The 18,395-nt window shown below is 42.5% G+C and overlaps 1 protein-coding gene across 5 annotated transcripts in view; it reads right to left on the bottom strand.

The window, feature by feature from the left end:
* Nucleotides 1–479: 479 nt before the first annotated feature.
* IL12RB2 (interleukin 12 receptor subunit beta 2) overlaps nt 480–18,395 on the bottom strand; it is a 75,536-nt gene continuing 57,620 nt past the window's right edge. For 4 of the 5 annotated variants that reach the window (XM_032870062.1, XM_032870064.1, XM_032870065.1 and 1 more), the window contains 6 exons: nt 17,176–17,274; nt 16,927–17,085; nt 12,034–12,171; nt 8,997–9,087; nt 6,080–6,180; nt 480–1,045 (listed from right to left, as the gene is read on the bottom strand). In XM_032870062.1, the coding sequence (XP_032725953.1) occupies nt 504–1,045; nt 6,080–6,180; nt 8,997–9,087; nt 12,034–12,171; nt 16,927–17,085; nt 17,176–17,274 (1,130 nt within the window). In that variant the 3' untranslated portion in view covers nt 480–503. The remainder of the gene's footprint in view (nt 1,046–6,079; nt 6,181–8,996; nt 9,088–12,033; nt 12,172–16,926; nt 17,086–17,175; nt 17,275–18,395) is intronic. The other variant, XM_032870063.1, reaches the window with a different exon arrangement.

Genomic DNA, 18,395 nt, shown 5'->3' with positions numbered 1-18,395 from the left:
AGGAAACCAGATTGGAGTCTAGGTGCACAGTGTACACAAATGACCATTGGACAACATGGGTTTGAATTGTGTGGGTCTATTTAGGGGGATTTTCTTCAGTGAATATAGTATAGTATTATGAATATATTTTTTGTATGACTTGTAACATTTTCTCTAGCTTTATTGTAGAATATAGTATATAATACATCAATAAGAGTGGTCATCAGGCCAACAGTTATCTTTCTGGGGAGTCAAAAAAATATGCTGGTTTAAGCTTGTGCCCCTAACCCTCACATTGTTCAAGGATTACCCACAATCCCAAGGCCCTCTAGAGAAGGCAAGATGAGGTATCTGGGTTAAGGCCAATTCTCAGTTCCCAAGATTGATCCTGAGCTGCTTGTCTGCCGTCTAGCTGCAAACTTGATAGTAGCACCCTAGAGGTGTTGGCCACTGGAGTAGAAGAAGGCTGGGGAGGTGGGACACATTCAGGGTTAGGGACACATTGACTGTCCAAACTTCACCATTTACAGCATGAGGGAGTTGCATCCCATCTTTAACCGATCCAGAGTCAGCTTCTTGTCACAAGAGAAGGTGAGTGGGTGAAGGGAACTTGAAGGGAAAATGGAAAGAGAGATGTGTTGAGGCTCTAGTTCTTCCATAGGGTCAGTTATAGGAACCTCATGTGAAGGGAGATACTCTATGTTGGAGGGTAAATATCCCTCATGGGTGGGAAGGTAGTCCACTGGGAGAACTGTCAAGGGGCTCGCTAGGTGTCCTGGCTTTGAGTCAGGGCCCCTGCTCCCCAGCATCTTGTACAGATCCACTAGTTGTCCTGTCTCTGCTATGAGAGTTTTTGAAGGTGGTAGGCTTGAAGCACTGTACTGTGTGTCTTCCTCAGAGGTATAGTGACCTTGGACTCCTTGCCCCTTGTCTGGCCAGTTGGGGTGATAGGGATGTCTGAAGAGTGGGGTTACTTGATGAAGGACTTCAGTGATGACCAGGGTCTCAGGTTCTTCAGGATTGGGCCTGTCTGTCAGGAGACTGTCCAAGGGCAGCTGCTGCTTCTGAAAAAAGGGAGAGACTGATACAGCTATGTTATGTAAGTAGCCCTAGGCAACCAACTTTTCCAGGGTTATGAAAGGCCTCACAGCCTGCACTGCCTAGTTGGCTCAAGGTGGGACACTGTGGGCCCCTGACTTTATGACCGGAGTGAAGCAGTTAACATCGTCAGGGAGCAAGATAAGAGCCATGGACTCCTTAACGCCCCCAGCCAATGAGTAACTCGCTACACAGCTCAACCCTCAACTAGACTTTCTGATGAGTCCAACTGCACTAGCTATTTCTCTAGGATAGAGGGCATGGTAGGTGCAAAGCGAAGGCTGGGCTTGCTCCTGTCTGGGGGAGGAGCCAGGAAAGACTTTCAAAAAGTCACACTGGAGCTAAATCTTGAGAAAGGTAACTTTTCATTTTCACATAGGGATGTAATGGGCCAGGAGGACGGGTCTGTTCTGGAACCTGTTCTTTTGCCAGGCAAACAGGCTTTGGAAATTTGAGGTCACATGATGAAGAGATTTTTTTTTTTTTTTTTAAGGGATGCTAATGACTTTGGGCTTTGCTGAAAGGTTTAGGGTAAACTGGAATCTGGAGTTCCTTGGAAAAAATGTTCATTCTTTTTTCCCCTATGGCTGATTTTGTCTGCTACTTCTCTGCCTTCTCTTTGTCAGTATCACATCAGTTACTGACTCTTCAATATCCTAATTTTTTCCTTTCTCAATTTACTGCAGATTCCTGAGTCCAAGTGCAAGCACTTTGTTAACATTTCTCTTTCCATGCTTTAGTGGGCTCTACCTGCCCCTCAAAACTATGTTTCCCACTGACTGCTTGATCTTTCTAAAGCCACTTCCAAAGCCTTCATCAACTCAGACTTTATCTGCAGTGAAGCTTCTAGCCCTTAGTCAGGTGCCTGCACCTTCCTCTCCCTCCCCATGTCTCCATTCAGAAACTACTTAAGGCACACCATCCTGTTTTTTTTTTTAAACACATTTTTTCGCAGTGCCACCACCACACTGGTGCTTCCACTGCTAGCCTCCACCGTGCTTTTGTTTGCTGCACCATTTCCTGCTTGATGCCCTTCCTCTCTCATGAAGCCCCTCCTGATTGTTTCTGCAACTGGACTCCTACAACAGCAAAGAAACCACCATCAGGTTCTTGGCACATGGTATTTTATACGATCACTTTTTTTTTTTTTTTTTTTTTTTTTTTTTTAGCATGCCCATATACCATCTTAAACAAGGATCATTCATGCCTTAAGAGAGGAGTAGGATGACAAAAAAATAGCCTTGGTACAGTGGTAACCCTGAGAACTAGTCCCAACTCTGATACTCTACAGGCTGGGCAAATTCCTTCAACCTCTCTGGCCTTTGGTTCCCTCATCTGTCAAATGCCAAGTTGTGTAAGAGTGTTTAGGTCTGGATTGGCCTCTGATTCCCCTTCTTTCCTCGAGCATGGCAAGCATCCAACAAGTGAATGATGGTGCTGTCTCAGGACACACTTCCACAAAGGACACTGACAAGCTAAAGGGTAAGTGTGTGTTTCTTTTTTGGGAGTGTGCTTTTTCCTGATCATCACCCAAACTGGCTGTGGCAGAATGGTCTGGCTTGGTAGATGGCCTTCAGCTCTGGGAAGCAGAGCTAAAAAAGCACTGTAACCCAGATGTGGGAGAGAGTATACAGAATGCAGAAATGGTTTGTTTCTTTTGTAAGGTGAGGCATTTGCTATGCCTTCTTGAAAGCTTTGACAATATTGATAGGGCCTGCTCCTCAGAGCTTGTACAAAGCAGGCCCTCTGGCTAACAAGGCCTGGGGCAAGGCCTCTGGGACCACTATTAGCTCAGGTACCTTATGGACACCGTTTAGTTTCTGCAAGTTCAAAATGGGGAACATCCCTGCGATCGTCTTTATGATTTGGCTTTTTCTCTAGAGCTTGGAGACATGTTACATTTTAGCCATATCTTAAAAAGTGGTAAGGGGGAATCTAAGGCCTAGGAACTCAAAGAATTCTCAGAATTTTGTTAGAGGTGAAAGACATAGTACTGTGTTTCTAATGTTTGCCTCAGCCTATTGCCAGGAGAACAGTTTGGGTCTTTAAAAACAGTCCACCTACTTTAGAGGTCAAGTGACATGGAGTTCTGAGGCTACCTCAAGGCCATCATAACAGATGCCATGTTTAAGCAAAATTTTATTTTCTAATTTACCAGTTATTTTTTCAAAAGATACATATGCTCTTAGTTTTGTAAAAAAAAATTTTTAAAGTTTGAGGAGACTTTGTAATGAAAATTAAGTGCTCTCTTACCTCCAACCTGCTACCCAAAGGCAACCAGTTTCAAATGCAGGCTTCCAGAAATACCCTGTACACATGCTGCAATTGTGTCTGTGTATAAAATCTCCCTCCTTTTTATACAAATGAGAACCCATTTTAGACAACTGTTACAAACTATTTTTTCACCTTCAAATATCTTAGGGATTTTTAGACATGTAGATCTCTCTCTCTCTTTTTTTAGTAGTTGCTTAAATACTATTGTATGGATGTACTCACATTTAATCTGCTCCCCTGGTGGCAGGCTATATTATGCCCAATTTTTTGGCTTCCATTTACAGTGCTACAATGAACATATAAACTATACAACCTTGGACACATGGATGGCAATTTCTATTATCTTTTCTCTGTGCTACTGTCTCTAACCCTTTGTGTGTCTTTCCCAGCATTTCTTCTAGGTTTTTACAGTCTTCATGGGCCCTACATGCCTCTGTTTCTCTTCATGCCCAAACAGAGGCAAACAGACTATGACGCCAAAGCTGTAATTTTGGGAGCCAGGTGTCCGGGACTGACCCAGAGATGCTTCCCACCATGCTATTTCAGGCTCTTAGGATGTGGAACTGTGGAATCTCAGCAATGGAAGAGAGAGATCTTAAAGCTCAGCTGATGGAGCTTCTAATTGGATCCTCTCTGACACCGACAATGGCATCCTTATCGAATGCATTCCCATAGGTCATCACAGGACTGCCACCAAGTGAGAGCCCAGTGCGTGAACACCTCTTCAGTTAGTCTGTTCAGCTCAGAGGTGTTGACTCCTAGAAACCCTCCCCTCACCCTATGTTTAAAGATCTTTTAGAGCATGTAATATAATGGCAGGTAGCACATCCTACTTGTATATGAATCCAGGATCCACCATTTACTAGCCAACTAGTGTTGGACAAGTTACTTAGTCTTCTGTGCCTCAATTTTCTCATCTGAGAAGTGAGGATAAAAATAATACAATCTCAAAAAAAAAAAAAACTAATACAACCTCATAAAGCTGTTGTATGGATTAGATTTTAATGCATGAAAGAGGTTTTTAGAGTGCCTGGCATAGAAAAGCTATATGGCTATATATACCTTATTTTTTCATGCTTGGCTTTATTGCACTTTGCAGATACTGTGTTTTTTTGCAAAATGAAGTTTTGTGGTAACCCTGCTTCAAACAGGTCTGCTGGCATCATGTTTCTAACAGCATTTGTTCACTTTGTGTCTCTGCGTCACGTTTTTATAATTCTTGGAACATTTCAAACTCTCATTTTTATATTTGTTATAGTGATTTATGATCAGTGATTATGACTTGCAGAAAGCTCAAATGAAGATTAGCGTTTTTTAGTAATAAAGTATTTTTTAAATTAAGGTATGTATATTGTGTTTTTAGACAATGCACTGAACACTTAATAGGCTACAGTATAGGATAAGTAATAACTTTTATGAGAAACCTAAAATTCATTTGACTTTATTGCAGTGGTTCAAAATCAAAGCAATAAATCAGAGGTATGCCTGAATATATGTATATGTAAACATATGAATATATTATTTAATAATACAATTATATACTGTATTATATATAATACAGTATGTATGTGACATATATATATAATTAAATATATGTCTACCTATATAAAAGCTACTGTTGTTATTATTGTTCTTGCTATTGAAACTTAACAGGGACAAAATTCCTCAGTAGTGAAAGATGTCAAGTGTGAGTCTTCCTGGGAAGAAAGAACCACCTTTGCCTTGTATGATCCACGTGCCTTACGTGACATCTTCATCCTCATAACAGTTTACATGGGAGATACTGTCAATTCCTGTTTTACAGAGGATGAAACTAGGGCTCAGATCATCAGGACAGTTGCCCAAGCACAATCCACCATAATAAGTGGCAAAGGTGGGGTTTGCACCCAAACTTTATTTCAAAGGCACTAACAGCAGTGACTTCAGTTCTCATTGAGGCAGACATGGCTGAAACCTGCTCTCTCCCTGAGCAACAGCTGGTACCACTGGCTTCTCGCCTGAGGAAGGGTGTGGATGAGAGAATGCGCTGTGTAACTGAGGAGAAGAATCTTGGAGGAGAATGGTTATGAGGTACAAGGAAGAGTGTGGGGCTGCCAGAATCCTGGTCAAGAATGCTGGCATACCACCTTCCTCCTCTTTGCTCCCCTGAAATGCAGTCTTGCTCCATGTTCAGATGCCTCCAACTCCCAGAACCCCCACCCAAGATGGCCATCTTGCCCACAGTGAGCTATTCTTACCTCCTTGGGCTGTGCTGCAGTGCCCTTCTCATCCTTTAGTCTCCGCTCTCCTATCTACTAGCCGAGCAACTCTCCTTCTTTAAAACCTTATCCTTACACAATGGAATGACTTATTGGCTTCCTGCCAACACCAAAATAGTCTGAGCTCTATTTATCTGTTCTATGCTCAGGACAGGAAATGTCACGGTAAAGCTCCAATTCTCTTGAATTTGGATGAGTCAGGCTAGTGCTCAGCAAAAGGCAAAAATACTTGCTTTTTTATTTCTTTTGAATTAGTTGAGGTGAGGAGGGGAACATAAGGCAGAGAGAGGAATGAAAAGCTGTGGGTCTTTTAGTCTTTTGGTCATAAGCTTCAGAAAATTCCTGTGCATGGGAGTGGTGACTCAGTAACCTAGCACGGGATTCCACCTATCCATAGGAACTAAGCACTAGAGTGGGAAAATTACATCACTGGAATCCCATCAACTCACCAGTAAGCCTTTATAACCTTACCTCCACGATGGGGTATTTCTTGGCCCAGGTGCTGTTCGCTGGGTCTGGAATTTCTTTACTACACCACTGAGGTCTGAGGGCCAAAAGGAGAACAAATACCCTATAGATAAAACAATGACATCTGGTTAAGTGTGCCCACAGTGGCATGACAGCACTGGTGCACTGATTTCATTGTAGAGGTAGTTCAGTATGGAGGTATGCAAATGAATACAATAAAACCCTGAAGGAGAAAGATGATGCATCATTCAAGGCTAGACTAGTCTTCTCTGAAGTTTGGATAGATGATAGAGTCATGATGCAGCCATTTGGGGTTTGCTAAATAAACAATGAAACTTTTACTCAATGTAATGTTTAGCTGTCACTATCCAGCCGTGCATTCATTTCTCAGTGACTAAACCCCTAATGTGTGATGAGCACATGCCACATACTGGAGATGGAATAGCAAGCAAGAAGACATGGCTCCTATCCGTGGGGAGTTTACTATTTAGGTTAGAATGTTTATAAAGTGTTCATGATAAGAGGTAAACTATTATGATAAAAGTAAAAAAAAAAAACAAAAACCCTTAAAGAACAAAACAGGATACAAATGGCATAAGTAGTTTGAACATAACCAAGTTTTTAAAAAATGCCCAGAAAAAAAAGCCAGAGAGAAATAATCCAAACTGTTAACAGTAGTTGTATTTGATAATCAGAGGAAATATGGGGCTTTTTTTTTTCTATCATTTCTGGGTTTTTGAAAAAATTTTTTAAAAATTATTTATTTATTTGACAGACGGAGATCACAAGTAAGCAGAGAGGCAGGCAGAGAAAGCGAGAGGAGGAAGCAGGCTCCCTGCTGAGCAGAGAGCCTGATGTGGGGCTCGATCCCACGACCCTGAGATCATGACCTGAGCCAAAGACCGAGGCTTAACCCACTGAGCCACCCAGGTGCCCCATTTTTGAAAATATTTTAAAATGTGTTCATATTACTTTTGTGACATGGAAGGAAAAGATTCCTAAAACTGTTTCTTACAAATGCCTGTGACTTAAATGTTTTATTTTTTTAAAATTTGAAACTAATATGAAACATTTTTTAAAAATTGGCTTTAATAAGCTTTGATGTTTAATAAGAGTAGAAAGCTTCCAGGATGGTTAGTCCTTTGAAGCAACAGATGTGCTCCTGTGACAGTTTTTCTCCAAACAAATGTGAGCAGATCGTGCAGATGAGGACAGTGCCCAAGGGATTGGGGGCCAATAAAAACCTGGAAGAAAACGGGATCCCTAATGGTTGTGTGGAGCACAGCTGCCAACCAACCTGGATGACTCACGTCAGGACTACTCTGTGGGAGAGCAATAAACTATTTTATTAAAGCCACTGATCTGGGGATTTTTTTTTTTTTTTTAACAAAAAAGGCTTCACCCTAACTGGTATTTCCCTGAAGAAGATGAATGTGATCCTCCTTGACTCTATTCAAATTAAACTTTTTCAAAGTCTACCTAAAGAGAACTCTGCTTTGAAGTATCTATCACACATGGGAGCTTCAATAAATGCAAAGCTTTTCAGTCAAGTTCAATGGCTAGTAGAATGACTTTGAGCTTGTATTATTTTGGCCTCTCCTTACTTTATACATTTGGAAAAAACTCTGTATTGAATAACTCATTAAAAAATTCTCTTCACAAAATCATACCTGTTTAAAGAAATTGTAGAAAATAGTTAAACAGGACTACAATCACCTGTTATTCTATCCTCTGATAGAACCACCATTAACATTTTGGTGCATATCTCTGAGGTAGAGGGTGTTAATCACTTCCCAATACTCCTTTACCTTCTTCCTTAGGTAGAGAACCCTGATATACTGGGATGACAATGAGCCCAGATGTAAGACGACAGTTTTAAGTTTCCCTTACTCTACCACGTTCTGGCCAATGTGGTGTAACCGAAAGTGTCCTAACTTTTTCACGTAAAGACTCCTGAACAGGGATGTGTGGGCGCTTTCCCTCCTTCTGCCTGTAGTTGTAGAATGCAGGCATGACGACTATAGTTCCTGCAGTCATTGGACCATGAAGTGAGCCAAGGGATGAAAGCCAAGAGAGGATAGTGGCACAAAATGACAGAAGGAGCCTAGATCCCTAATGACTACATTGCTACTATACCAGTCTTCAACCTAAGTTTACATCATTAACTTGGGTGAGAAACAGCTAGTTTAAGTCCTATAATTGGCTTTTTATGTTACATAGAACCAAATTTAATGCTAGCTGATATATCTTGCATATGGGTATGTATGTATGTGTGTGTACTTTTTAAAAAGTGAAAGTATGTAATTCTTTACAACCTTTTTAACATGTAATATTGCAAATATTAACCATTTAATTTTCTTCTACCTCTAATGGATATAATATGCCATACAGCACAAGATACAGTTTGATGTAGGAAACAAGTCCCATATCACTGGGCATTTAGGTTGTTTCAAATTGTTCTCCCTTAATGAAAAATAATTCGGTGAACATATTTGCCACTAAATATATGCATATACTTACGATACACTTGTAATAAATTTCTTCTTATAAATTGCTAGGTCATAGGTATGTTTTAATTTTTTTTTAAGATTTTATTTATTGACAGCACAAGCAGGGGAAGCGGCAGGCAGAGGGAGAAGCAGGCTTCCTACTGAGCAAGGAGCACGATGTGGGGCTCGATTCCAGGACCCTGGGTTCATGACCTGAGCTGAAGGCAGATGCTTAACTGACTGAGCCACCCAGGCGCCCCAGTATCTTTCAATTTTTTTAAATTAATATACACTGTTTCCAAGAAAGTAGAATAAATTTAGTCTGCTACCAGAAATGTTTAAGAAAACCCATTTCTCTGACCCATAGTGGCAACAGCTATTATCATTAAAAAAATAAATTTACTGAAATTTGGAAATGTAACCAACTCACTTTTGCCGGAAGTAACGCATTGAGAAAATGCCCAATATGACGACAGCAACACAAATGCTTGGTGCCACAAACACACTCCAATTGGCTTTACCTGAAAAGTTAGCAAACCCTGTGACTTAGTTATCCACAATGAACATGTAAAAATACATTTTCGTGAACTCTCTGGCACCTACCCACAACTACTGGATAGCTAGACTCAAGAACAAGGTCAACTTGTTTTTGTCCCTTCAGTTGGGGAAAATGGGCCTATGGTTCTAAGGAAGGGGCTCCAGCCCTACAAGGGCTCCTTCCTCTAACAGGGGCAGAAGGAGAAGCGGGTGTGGTATACAAAGCATTGACTGTGAACAGGGAGCCCCGAATTCTAGTCCTGGCTTTGCCACTGACGGCTATGTGATCAATGGACTTCAGATTCTTGATCTATAAAGGTTGAATGATGACGTCTACCTTGCAGGTTGCTGTGAAGATTAGAGATGGTGCATATGAAGCACATGGCGATGTATCTGAATATAAGCAGCCTTTGAGAAATGGTATGACCTATTTCACCAAGCCATTGGAAAAGCCTGCTGGTTTTTTTTTTTAAGATTTTATTTATTTATTTGACAGAGAGAGAGAGATCACAAGTAGGCAGAGAGGCAGGCAGAGAGATGGGGGGAAGCAGGCTCCCTGCTGAACAAAGAGCCCGATGCAGGGCTCGATCCCAGGACCCTGAGACCATGACCTGAGCCAAAGGCAGAGGTTTAACCCACTGAGCCCCCTAGGCACCCGAAGGAAAAGCCTTCTGTTTTAGTAGGGTCTTTGAAATTGTTCTCATTCCTTGCTATGAATATGCAGTTTGCAATGTGTTAGGATTCTTCATTAATTCATCCAGTTAATGAGTATTAACGCATTAGGCCCTCTTGGGTGCTGGGATGCACAGATCACTAGGACATCGGCTCTGCTGACTTAAGTAATGAATCTAGTCCAGGAGACATGTGTAAACATGTAAATAAACCACGATGCCATGGGGTATACATAAAGGCATGTACAAGGCAGTGTAGCAGGGATCAGCATGGGAAATGACATCAAGGGGAGCCCAGGGTGTTCTCCCAAAGACACGATGTGAAAAGTGACAGATCTGAAGGATGGAGCCAGCAAAGCAGACAAGTTAGCGAGGCAGACTAGACACAATTAGGCAAAGGCATGGAAAGAGCAAACAGTGTGGCACTTTCCGGCAACTACGGGTAGCCTGGTTTTGCTTTCAAGTGTAAGCGATGAGCGTATGGCAGAGGATGAAGCTACACAGGTGAACAGGAGCAGATCATGCCGGGCTTGGGGAGGGAGCAGTTTGAATTCCGCCTTGAAGGGCCTTGGGGAACCACAGGAAGTGGAATGTCAGCATGGAGCAGGGTGTCTTGCAGAAAGATTCTTCTGTTCCACAGCAGGGCAGGTAGAGGTGGGAACCCAGGGGAGAGAGGGTGAGCAAGGAGGGATGAGAAGCCACAGCCCTGCCAGCCCCCATGAGAGGTGTGTCACGGGGGCTGAAGGAGGGGAGGTTGACGCAGGCAGCTTTGCTACTCCCACCACTCAGCACGATCTGACATTTCTTTCGCATCTGCTGTCCTTCCTGGGCAGATGGGACAAGTCTGGAGTACCACAAGTAGAAAGATGCTGAGTCGTTAATCCAATTAATCCCTCACAAGTTAGTTTCCATGGGAGTACTAGGAGATGGGGTTTGTCAGCTTTCCCAGTTGAGCAGTACCTGGCATAGAACAACAAAGTCCCGAATGATCAACCTGATACCCCATGTTGCAAAGCAAGAACAGCTTGTTTCATGCTTGGAGCAGATACAGACAGGTGCTGCCAGAGAGAACAGCACAACTTAGCCCGCAGAGGGAAGCGCATGTTAGCTAGGTCACTTATTTATATACTCCAATTTAACTGAATCACTAAAATCTAAGTTTGAACTGTAGTTCTACCATTTGCCACTTCTATGACTTTGGGTAATTTTCTGTACCTTCTCGGCCTTATAAAAAGGCATCCTCATTCCATATTTCTTTATTCATTTTGAATAGAGTGCCTCCTGGTACTGTAGCCAGGTACAATCATGTAAAGCAGACACTTTATGTGGCTGTGGTCAGGATTAAATGAGTAAAAGCATGTGTTACACAGGCTGAATTGTGTCCTCCCACCCCAAAAGTCCTATGTTGAAGTTCTAACCTCCAGTACCTCAAAAAGTGACCGTATTTGGAAACTGCAGATGTAATTAAGATAAGGTCAGACTGGAGTAGGGTGGCCTTAATCCAGTATGATCAGTGTCCTTTTAAAAAAGGAAATTTGAACAAAGACACACACAAGGAGAATTCCATGTGAAGATGGAGACAGCGGTCCATAAGCCAAGGAACACCAAAGACTGCCACTCAACTTGGAGGGGAGAAGCAGGGAGCTGATTCTCTCATAGCCCTCAGAAGAAACAACTCCGCCGACACCCTGAACTCAAGACTTCCACAAGTGTGAGAAAATAAATTACTATTGTTTAAGCCACTCAGTTTGTGGCCCTTTGTTACAAGAGCCCCAGCAAAATAACTACAGTATGCAAAGTACTTAACACAACGACTGCTGCATAGTAACTATCTGATATGAAATATCTGCTATTATTGAGATTATTCTCATTGGGTACTGGAACAGATATTTAGTGAACAAGTACCTTACTAGACCTTGAAGATAAACAGATACCAGTTCCTGCCTATCGGATTCAGAGTTTTGAATAGGGGTCAAATGTAGTGCATTATGAAGGAATTATGTTGATGCATTTGGGAGGGTTTCCTGGAGGAGGAAACATTTAGGCTGAGTTTTGAAAGTTAAGTAGGTACTATCTCCAAGCAAACCATGAAGTGGTAGGGTACTCCATTTAAAGGAAACAGCAAGTGCAAAGGTGTAGCAGCAAGAAGGTAACTGATGAATGAGAGAAACTCTGATCATCTCTATGCCAGACATAGTGGGAGTGTATGCCCATGTAGGGTTCCAGGGTGGACATACCATCTTTGAAGTTATTTCTTACCTTGCAGACAAAACTCCCTCTCGTTTCCTGGGGGGCTTTCCCCAGCAGCTGTCAGAGCTGTCATCCACAGGACATATGTCACTCTGGGCTGCAGGTTGTCTATTGAATGTGAATTTGGGGATACCCTGTAGGGAATTTCTGAAAGAAGGATAAAGATAAAAGAAGAAAGGCACGTATTAAAGGAAATATTTGAATGTGAGCTTTACTTATTTTTATTGTTGTTGTTAATGATTTATTTAATTTGAAAGAGAAAAGCACATTGCTGTTTTACAAGTACTAATTCATTAATACTTAATACTTTGATAGGCCGTAGACACTGTCATTTATGGCGGTCCTACTTCACAGCATACCAAAATAATTAAATATATTTTCTGTGGTAAAATCTTTTTTTTTTTTTTTAAAGATTTTATTTATTTATTTGACAGCCAGAGAACACAAGTAGGCAGAGAAGAAGGCAGAGAGAGAGAGAGAGAAGCAGGCTCTGCACTGAGCAGAGAGCCCGATGTGGGGCTCGATCCCAGGACCCTGGGATCATGACCTGAGCCGAAGGCAGAGGCTTTAACCACTGAGCCACCCAGGCGCCCCTGATAAAATCTTTTGAAAGAACTTTTATCACTCTGCCTTTTTTTTTTTTTTTTTGAGATTTTATTTGAAAGACTGAGCTTGTGCATGCACAAAAGCAAGAGCCAGAAGCGGCAGAGGGAGAGGGAGAAGCACACTCCTCGCTGAGCACGGAGGCCCAGCAGGGTTCCATCCCCGAGGATCATGACGTGAGCCAAAAACGGACACGTAACCGACTGAGCCATCCAGGCGCCCCTATCATTCTGCTTCTGAAATTATTTAGCTGTAGTAATTCCTTTTATTTCCCATGACTATTAACGTTTCCAACGTTTTTAGATATCTTTGAAAATTTGGGGGGAGGAAATTAAATACACAAATTGTTTTCAATAGAATTTTTAAGCAAGCTAAGTTTCGCAGTTAATAGTCAGTTAAGTAACATTAATTTTTATTTTCTGCTTTTTTTGGTAGGTCCTGGATACTGGTCTTAATGGGTTTAATATAATGATCTGCTTTAATTTGACATAAAACCTAAAAGTGGGAGCAATGGTACTTAAATTAGATTTACTTGGTGGTTTAAGCCTAGATAATTGGTCCCTTTTGCTCTCAACACTCCTACAGAGTCTCAGCAAGGAAGATGTTGTGTTTTTTGGGCAATGCATGGGTGTTGTTTTTCTCCTCCTATAGTACACAGGCAGTCTTCTCCAGTGATCTGCCGGGTGTGAGTTTTGGAGTGGCTTCTCAAAAGCTGCGGATACGGGGGCAGGGGGACTAAAAGATCAAGGGCAGAACTTTGGCAGGGGTCGCCTCCTGGCTCATTCAGCAGATGCGTCTGTGCTGGTGATCAAAGTGGAAACTAGAACCCAGCACTTTGAGCCTCAACATCAGTTACCGGCTCACAAACCCCAGGGCAGGTCAGACAACACTCCTGTTTGCTAAATGTATTTCAACAGACACAAATATTTATTGAGCTTGTGCTCTTGATGAGTCACCACGTATATACAAAGGCATAGAATCTGCCTCAAAGTGTTCACCATCTAATGGGGAAAACAGCTCTTGTATTCCCACACCCATGTTTACTATGGGTAACCAGCAAGAAGGAGTCCTGTAATATCATGGTCACTTCACCCAAAGCGGGTGAGGCCTGAGCAGATCACCTAACAGCTGTGACTATCAGAGCACTCTCTCTATTCAAAATCCTGTTGAGAAAAAAGTACCATGTGGAAAATTGCAAGCCAACTCTAACCTGATGAAATTGTTTGCACAGACTTAACCAGTCTGATTGAACTCAAAAATCTCTTTCCTTATTCCTAAGGCAGGGAATTAAAAAAATAATTTTGGAGAGACCTTCTGCTCATCTTGCTGTAGCAAAGCATCAGTGAGCCTCAGAGTCAGCTGTCTGACTGCGTGAAGGCATCTCCAGCTCTGAGAGTGAAAGGAGACCTTAGAACAGAAGGGAAGGGATTTGAATGGTTTGCTGGTCAAAGAATGGTCAAAGAAGTTTACATGCAAACACACACACACACACACGCATGCATGCACGCGCTTGCGCATATATTTGAAGAACAAAAATCGTAACTCTGTGGAGGGAGCAGTGAGGTGGTTGATGGAGCCAGCAGTTTGGCTAGCAAAAGAATTTGTGTTGAGTAATGGGACAAAGAAGTCATGCCAGAAATACTGGTTCTGCTGCCTGGTCCAGACTGTGATCTCCAGCAGAGATAAAGGGGGGCATTCAATCCATAGGGGTCTGAAATTTTAGGCTCCGGTGGTGAAACGAGGAGACACCAGTTTAGGACGATGGGCTAGTTGCCAATCTTTTGAAAGGCTGCAGGTAGGAAGGTCAAGTGCTACCAGACAAAACTTAGCTGCAGTTACTGGAAACTAGTTCTAACCTGACAGTCTCCACTGGTTTAACAAGTGTGGGGCAGTATTCACTCATGTGTCAGTCAACAAATACTGTTATTACGCGCACCTCCTGTATGCCTGGCAGTATGGTAGGTACAGGGAGACAATGATGAGCAAACCTCCGGGGCTTCTTCCTTCAAGATTCTTTGAAACTGTTGACAAAAACAGCCAGGAAGTAACAATGCACAATGTGTGCACTGGTAGAGACATGCGCTCTTGGAGCCCATGGCAGTATCGGCATGTATCCAGTGGAGCGGCTGTGCACCAGAATCCCCTGAGCAAGATACTGACGTTGTGCAGCTGCACCCCTCCTTTCTGCTCAAGCAGGACTATGTACTCCTCCTGCACTCCCCAGGCTCCCTTTGTGCTGCTGCCTGGGGTGGGGGGTAGCACCCAATGACAGAGGACAGGGCCCCTTCCTCCTTGGCGCTCCATCTTCCTCTTCCGTTTGTGATGTCTCTTGGACGTCTTTTTCCCTTGTCCTCACTTACTGCCCTCTACCGCTCTCCGGAAGCTGTACTTGTGGGTCTGCCAATGACTGCTGGTTGCCAAATACAGTAGGGAGCTGTCAGTCCTTGATTCTAGTGGTTACATCACTTTTGTGGACCTCTCCATCTCCCTCCGTAGACCCAGAGCTCTCGGAAGACTGGGCACAGGTCTGATTCATCACCAAGTGCTTGCAGCAAAAGGAAAACTTATTTTAAACTGGTGTGAAGTCGGATTTTGAATCTCTACCTCCTTTCAACTTATTTTAAAGTGCCCTTACATAGGGAGTGCCTGGCTGGCTCAGTCCCTGGAGTGTGCCACTTTTGATCTTGGGTCTTGAGTTGGGTGTTCAAATTACTAAATAAATAAATAAATAAATAAATAAATAAAACAAACAAACTTCAAATGCCCTTACATAGACTTTAGATTCATCAGATTTGTGATAAAATAAGGTAGAGATTTTCTTCAACAAGTCTAAGAGTAGCTTTAAGAACCAGTTGACTGTGTTGATTGTTAATAGGCATTGTGGTCTTAATTCTGCTAAAATGACAGTTGGGGGTGGGAGGAAGGAGCACATTTCAAGTGGAGAATTCCAAATGGCCCACAAAGAGGTCAATGAAGTCACCAGGTTCTGGAGTGCATTTCTGGACTGACTTATCCATATAGGCCCAGTAGGAAGCAGCTCTGTTCAGTGATGGGTTCTACTTACCAATGGTGGATTAGTTAAGTGACTGCTTGCAAGGCCTTATAATAGAATTATGTAGAGCTTTTGTTAAAAAAGAGTGATGCAAATCCATACGTACTGATGTGGACTGATATATTATTGAGAGGCAAAAAGCAAGGTGTAGATCAGAATATAGATGATGGTCCCAAATATATGCTTTTATGTGCATTAAGGTTTTTTTCTGGAAGAACGTGTGAAACACTGCTATAGCCTAAGAATGGAGGAAGAGATAATTTCCATTGTATAGCTTTCTCAACTATTTGAATGCTTTTACCATGTGCAAGGTTATTTATATAATAAAAATAAACTAGCATTAAGTGCTAGCATTAACTAGCACTCTTAATGCTAGTTCATTTTTATTATATAAATCAATATTGAAAAATATTGAAAATCAATATTGAAGATCTGCTGAGGTCAAGAGAAAGGACCATTCTGTCCTATCTCCTAGGTAAAAGTCCCTCTTACAGAAAGCTCTCTGGCGCCCACATCTCAGCTTGGATTTGCTGCATTCTTTCTGGACCTAACAGCTCTCACGAAGAAATAAAAATATTGCTTCTTTATGATAAATGGTCCTGAAAGAAAGCCAGCTTGCTTATGAAATAAAGAGAAGGTCAAGCCAGGAAGAAGAAAAAAAAAACCACGACTCTGAATAAATCAGAGATTAGAACATCAAATCTGGCAAGGAACTTGGAGCTGCTACATAAATGAGAAATGAAATCATCTGAGATAATGTCCCAGCCAGAATTTAATTGCTTTCGTTTTAGAGTTATAGAATAATTACAGGTCAAAAGAAGTTACTTACCCTGTATTGTATTTTACCTATTTTAAGGAGAAAATAATATGCTATGATAGTATTTGCAAATGTGAGAATTCAAAATTTCTCCCAACTCATCCCTTGCAAACCTCAGGGGTCTGCATGATAGTATTCAAGTGCTGTTACTGCCTTCTGAAATGCCGTCTCGCTACGTGAGCCATTCCTAAGAGCCTAGTCCATCACCTTCACTTCTATTTGCTGGGCACTAACATGGTCAGTCACTCTGTGTGAGTGTGTGTGTTTATATCTTTTATTTCTCTTCATTCAGTTAATTTCACGGATATTTAGTAAGCACCTACTATGTGCCGCTCACAGCGCTAGTACCTGTCAGAATGCACATGCGTGATGTTACAGGTCCCCGACACCTAAACGAGAAAGACCCACTGCATTTGTCTCTCCCACATACCGCACACTTGAGGCTGTGAATTGGAGTCCTTTTCCTTCCAGTATATCCTGTAATGGAGGAGGCAGCCCATTTGCTCCTGGGCTGGAATTTCGTTCCATAAAATTACCATACTCCCCTTTTCCTCTGAGATGGCATTAATGTGGGGGCCACTCCGTGGTGCTGCAAAGTAGAACACAGGAGGCTTTTGTCACCCTCCAAATCCAAACTGTTGAACAAAAGCAAAATTTGGCAAAAGGTCCCAAGACTCACGTTTGTGCTTCGAGTTACCCCGGATGGAGCTGCACCCTCTCTGGTCCCCAGATACCGCACACACGATGATTTCATAACAGCTGTAGGGTTTTATGTTCTCTGTAGGGAAAAGGGAGTTCTTATAACAGGTTTGGCATCATATGTGAGTCACTGAAGGGAGACATTTAAGTATCTGAAATGGATGCATTCAAGGCACTCCTTTGCTCTCCTTCATTTGAAGATAGTTCAAGGACAGTCTGGGCTGAGGGTGAAGGGATGACCTAAGTCACAAAATCTCAGCATCCTGTTTGCCACGTCAATGGCTTCAGGAAGCCACTGCTCCCACCACCAAGCCCAAGTTCACCTCATGGTGAACAGACAGGCCAACCTGAAGTGTCTTTTCAGGGTCATCACAATCAAGGAGACAAAAGCTATTCCACTTCCAACAAAGATCTAAATATAACCACACAGACTGCTTTTGAAACAGAAGTCACTTTCTCTCTCTCTCTTTTTTTGAGATTTTATTTATTTATTTGACAGAGATCACAATTAGGCAGGCAGAGAGAGGGAGGGGGTAGCAGGATCCCTGCTGAGCAGAGAGCCTGATGTGGGGCTCATCCCAGGACCCTGGAATCATGACCTGAGCTGAAGGCAGAGGCTTCAACCCACTGAGCCACCCAGGCACCCCAGAAGTCATTTTCAAGAAAAAGAAAAAGAAAGAAAAACCATGGACTTCTACAAACCAATTGTTCGCTATTTACAGAGAAGTGCAGCTGGTGTTTTCCAACACAGAACCTGGACAGGCCTTCTTACTCCAGGTATGCTTATGGGGATCTGCCCCATGCAGCTGGGACACACTGGGACAGCTCAGGGCAATGCAGCCTCTCCTGCTGCCCTCTTCCCCTGAGTTTCCCTCAGCTCCGGTCAGATTTCACTTGGTTCACAGCCTGGAGATTAGCAGGATACCTGGGAATGTTAATGCTAATTCCTCACTTTTAAAATGCCAAACTTTGCAATTTTCTGTTGGTCATGAAGTTGGCTGGCAAGTTGCTCTTTCCTGTCAAAACTCCTTATATCCATGAATTTCAGATTCTACTTCTTGTAAAGAAAAGGCTCTTTTTGGGGCACCTGGGTGGCTTAGTCCTTATGCGGTTATGCATCTGCCTTTGGCTTGGGTCTTGATCCCAGGGTCCTGGCTCCCTGCTCAGCGGGAAGCCTGCTTCTCCCTCTCCAGCTCCCCC

The sequence above is a fragment of the Lontra canadensis genome, unplaced genomic scaffold (genome assembly GCF_010015895.1).
Source record: "Lontra canadensis isolate GAN:19392208 unplaced genomic scaffold, GSC_riverotter_1.0 scaffold40, whole genome shotgun sequence".
Classification (NCBI taxonomy): Eukaryota; Metazoa; Chordata; class Mammalia; order Carnivora; family Mustelidae; genus Lontra; species Lontra canadensis.
The sequence above is the reverse complement of the archived record's forward strand: the minus strand, read 5'-3'. Positions and strand labels throughout refer to the sequence as shown.